General features: G+C 49.5%; 1 protein-coding gene across 1 annotated transcript; it reads right to left on the minus strand.

The window, feature by feature from the left end:
* Positions 1-1,255: 1,255 nt before the first annotated feature.
* LOC122644797 lies at positions 1,256-2,272 on the minus strand. The gene is made up of 2 exons (XM_043838182.1): positions 1,928-2,272; positions 1,256-1,858 (listed from the first exon to the last, which is right to left on the minus strand). Exons 1-2 carry the CDS (start codon positions 2,270-2,272, stop codon positions 1,256-1,258), a joined length of 948 nt encoding a protein of 315 aa, XP_043694117.1.
* Positions 2,273-2,796: the final 524 nt, after the last annotated feature.

A 2,796-nucleotide genomic window follows, 5' to 3' on the forward strand; every position in this document is an offset into this window, starting at 1 on the left:
ATCCCAAGTAGCCATCCATAAATGTTAGCAGTTCATAGCCCGCGGTGGCATCTATCAGCTGGTCTATTCTTGGCAACAGGTAGGTGTCTTTTGGGCAAGCTTTATTGAGATCGATGTAGTCAATACAAATCCTCCACTTCCCGTTTGCCTTGGGTACCATGACCACGTTGGCCAAACACTCTGGATAAGTGATTTCCTTGATAAACCCGGCCTCCAGTAGCTTTTCGATCTCTTCCTTGATTTTGAGTTGCCGCTCAGGGGCAAAGTTCCTTCCCTTCTGCCGCACTGGCTTTCTAACCGGATCAATGCTCAGTCTATGCTCGATCACACTCCAGGGATCTCGGGCATGTCTGTTGTGGACCAAGCATAGATGTCTGAGTTTGCTCGAATGAAATTTATCATCTCTTCTCGTTGGGTGCCTCAAAGGTGTGATCCGATCTTGACCTGTCTGGAGTCGTCTCCTCTTATAATATCAACACGATCAAGGTCCTCCACTGTCTGGCTCTGCGTGCTCTCGTCCCTGAGGTCTTCGTTGGGGAGTACTTCTCCAGCTTTCCCTTTTCCTCGTAGTTCAGTTGCATAACAATTTTTAGACACCTGCTGGTCTCCCTTGCATTCATCGACACCTTGGCTAGTGAGGAACTTCATCTTTAGGTGGGGCGTTGACACCACTACTTTCAGTGCATTGAGCCCTACTCGTCCCAAAATAGTATTGTAAACGGAGGGCACGTCGAGCACTAGGAAAGTGACCATCACTATGGTTTGGTGGTCTCCAGTTCCCGCTATGAGCGACAGCTCAATTGATCCCTCGACGTTCAAGGTCGCCCCCATGAAGCCCTGTAAGGGGTAATCCACCTTCTTCAGCCTATCCCTACTCAGCTTTATTCGGTCATCGGCCTCTGTGAATAGAATGTCAGCCGAACTCCCATTGTCAATAAGAATCCTCTTCACATCAAAGTATGCTACCCGCATTGTCACCACCAGGGCATCATCGTCCGGGGACTGGATTCTGACTAGGTCATCGTCAAATAATGAGATGACTAGGCTAGTTTTTGCCTTCTTGCTCGGTACTTCGATCATGTTGACCCTTCGAGCGTAGGCCTTTACCTTCCTAGTCGACTTTGAACTTTCTTCTGCCCCGGGGCCTCCTTATACGGTAGATATAACCCCTGCAGGGGCGTTTTGATTCCCCTAGTCATTGCCTAGGGCGCTCAGCCGATTTGGAGCACCTTCGTTCTTCTCCGCGCCACCTATCCTAGTCTCTCTTTGCTCCGCGGCCGTGCTGTTCGTTATCGCGGTCCCTTCTAAGGTCGTCAGGGCATTCATGGTTTCGACGATCATGAATGTAATGCCCCAGGTAGCCTCTCGGGATTAGGCTCTCAATCTCCCCTTTGAGGTACTTGTAGTCATCAATGTTGTGCCCGGTTCCGTTATGGAAGTGACAGAACTTATCACCGTTCTTCTTATTTGGGTTGTTACCTATCTTCGCCGGCCACTTGATGAACTTCTCATTCTGGATCTGCATCAGGATTTTTGAACGGTGTTGATTGAATGGAGTATACCGTTCAAAGTACTTTGGAGGGGTTCTACTTTGGCGTCGCGTCCTCTTCCTGTCGTCTTCGCTGGATCGCTTTTCATCTTGCTCGGTTCTCTTTTTCTCGGTTCTACTATCCTGGGCATCCATCTTTGTGTTTAGGGTTTCCACCACCATCATGTACTTCTCGCATCTAGCCTGGAGTTCCATCAGATTGTTGGGATTACTCCTACAGAGTTCCCAGTTGAGGTTCTTGTCGCGGATCCTAGCTAGTAGAGCTGTGTATTCTACCTTAGGATCAAGTTCCTGGACTTCTAGCTTGACCTAGTTGAACCGAGTTAAGTAGGACCTCAGATTTTTGCCACTTTTCTGCTTCACCGTGGTGAGGCTCACCGGTGTTTTCTTGTAGCTCTGGCTGCTCGTGAAGGCAGAGGTGAAGGCCATGTTGAGCTGCCGAAACTCATGAATAGAGTTTGGTTCTAGGTGGGTAAACCAAGTTCTAGCGGCTTTCCTCGACGTTGGGGGGAAGGCGCGGCACATGATTGCATCGGAGGCCCCACAAAAAGCCATAATTGAGTTGAAACCTTCCAGATGCTGAACAGGGTCGGTGCTGCCATCATAATGTTCGAATGCTGACATCTTGAACTCCTTGGGGAAAGAGACAACCATGGTTTTATCCGAGAGTGCTGTCATCCCAGAGAAGACAGGTTTCTTAGGCAATGGCTGCTTCTCGGCCATCTTTTAGATCTGCTCTCAGAGGTCCTTTAATTGCTTGTTCAGATTGTTCTCTGCGAGGGCCTTTCCGCAGTCCTTTTAGGGCTGATGCTTCAATTGGGCCTCGTTTCGATCGACAACTTTCTTCTTTTATTTGCCAACTTGCTTGTCGTAGTTGCCTTGATCCGCGCAGGTAGAGCCCAAGCTGTTATCTTTGTCACCCCTGCCTAGGCTGTGAGTCCGTAATGGTATGATAGTATTCCCATGAGTGGCAAGGGCCTCTGAATTTTGTTCAAGGGCTTGAGCTAGCCTCTCGAGATGCTGTTGAAGGGCCAGGAATTGTCCTTGGGTCACTGGTGCCTGTGGATCTATCGGGGGTACTTGCCTGTTTGTCTGTCCCCGCTATTGGCTAGTCCTTCGGGCTCCGCCTCTAGGGGCTCTTCTGCCGCGATTGGAGGTCGTCAATGCCTGGCGTTGGTCTTCTTGTTCGATGTTAGCTTGACTCGGGTTACTATTGTTCCCAGCTTCATTGTTTGATGTTGATCGAT

This window comes from Telopea speciosissima, chromosome 11 (assembly GCF_018873765.1).
Source record: "Telopea speciosissima isolate NSW1024214 ecotype Mountain lineage chromosome 11, Tspe_v1, whole genome shotgun sequence".
Taxonomy (NCBI): Eukaryota; Viridiplantae; Streptophyta; class Magnoliopsida; order Proteales; family Proteaceae; genus Telopea; species Telopea speciosissima.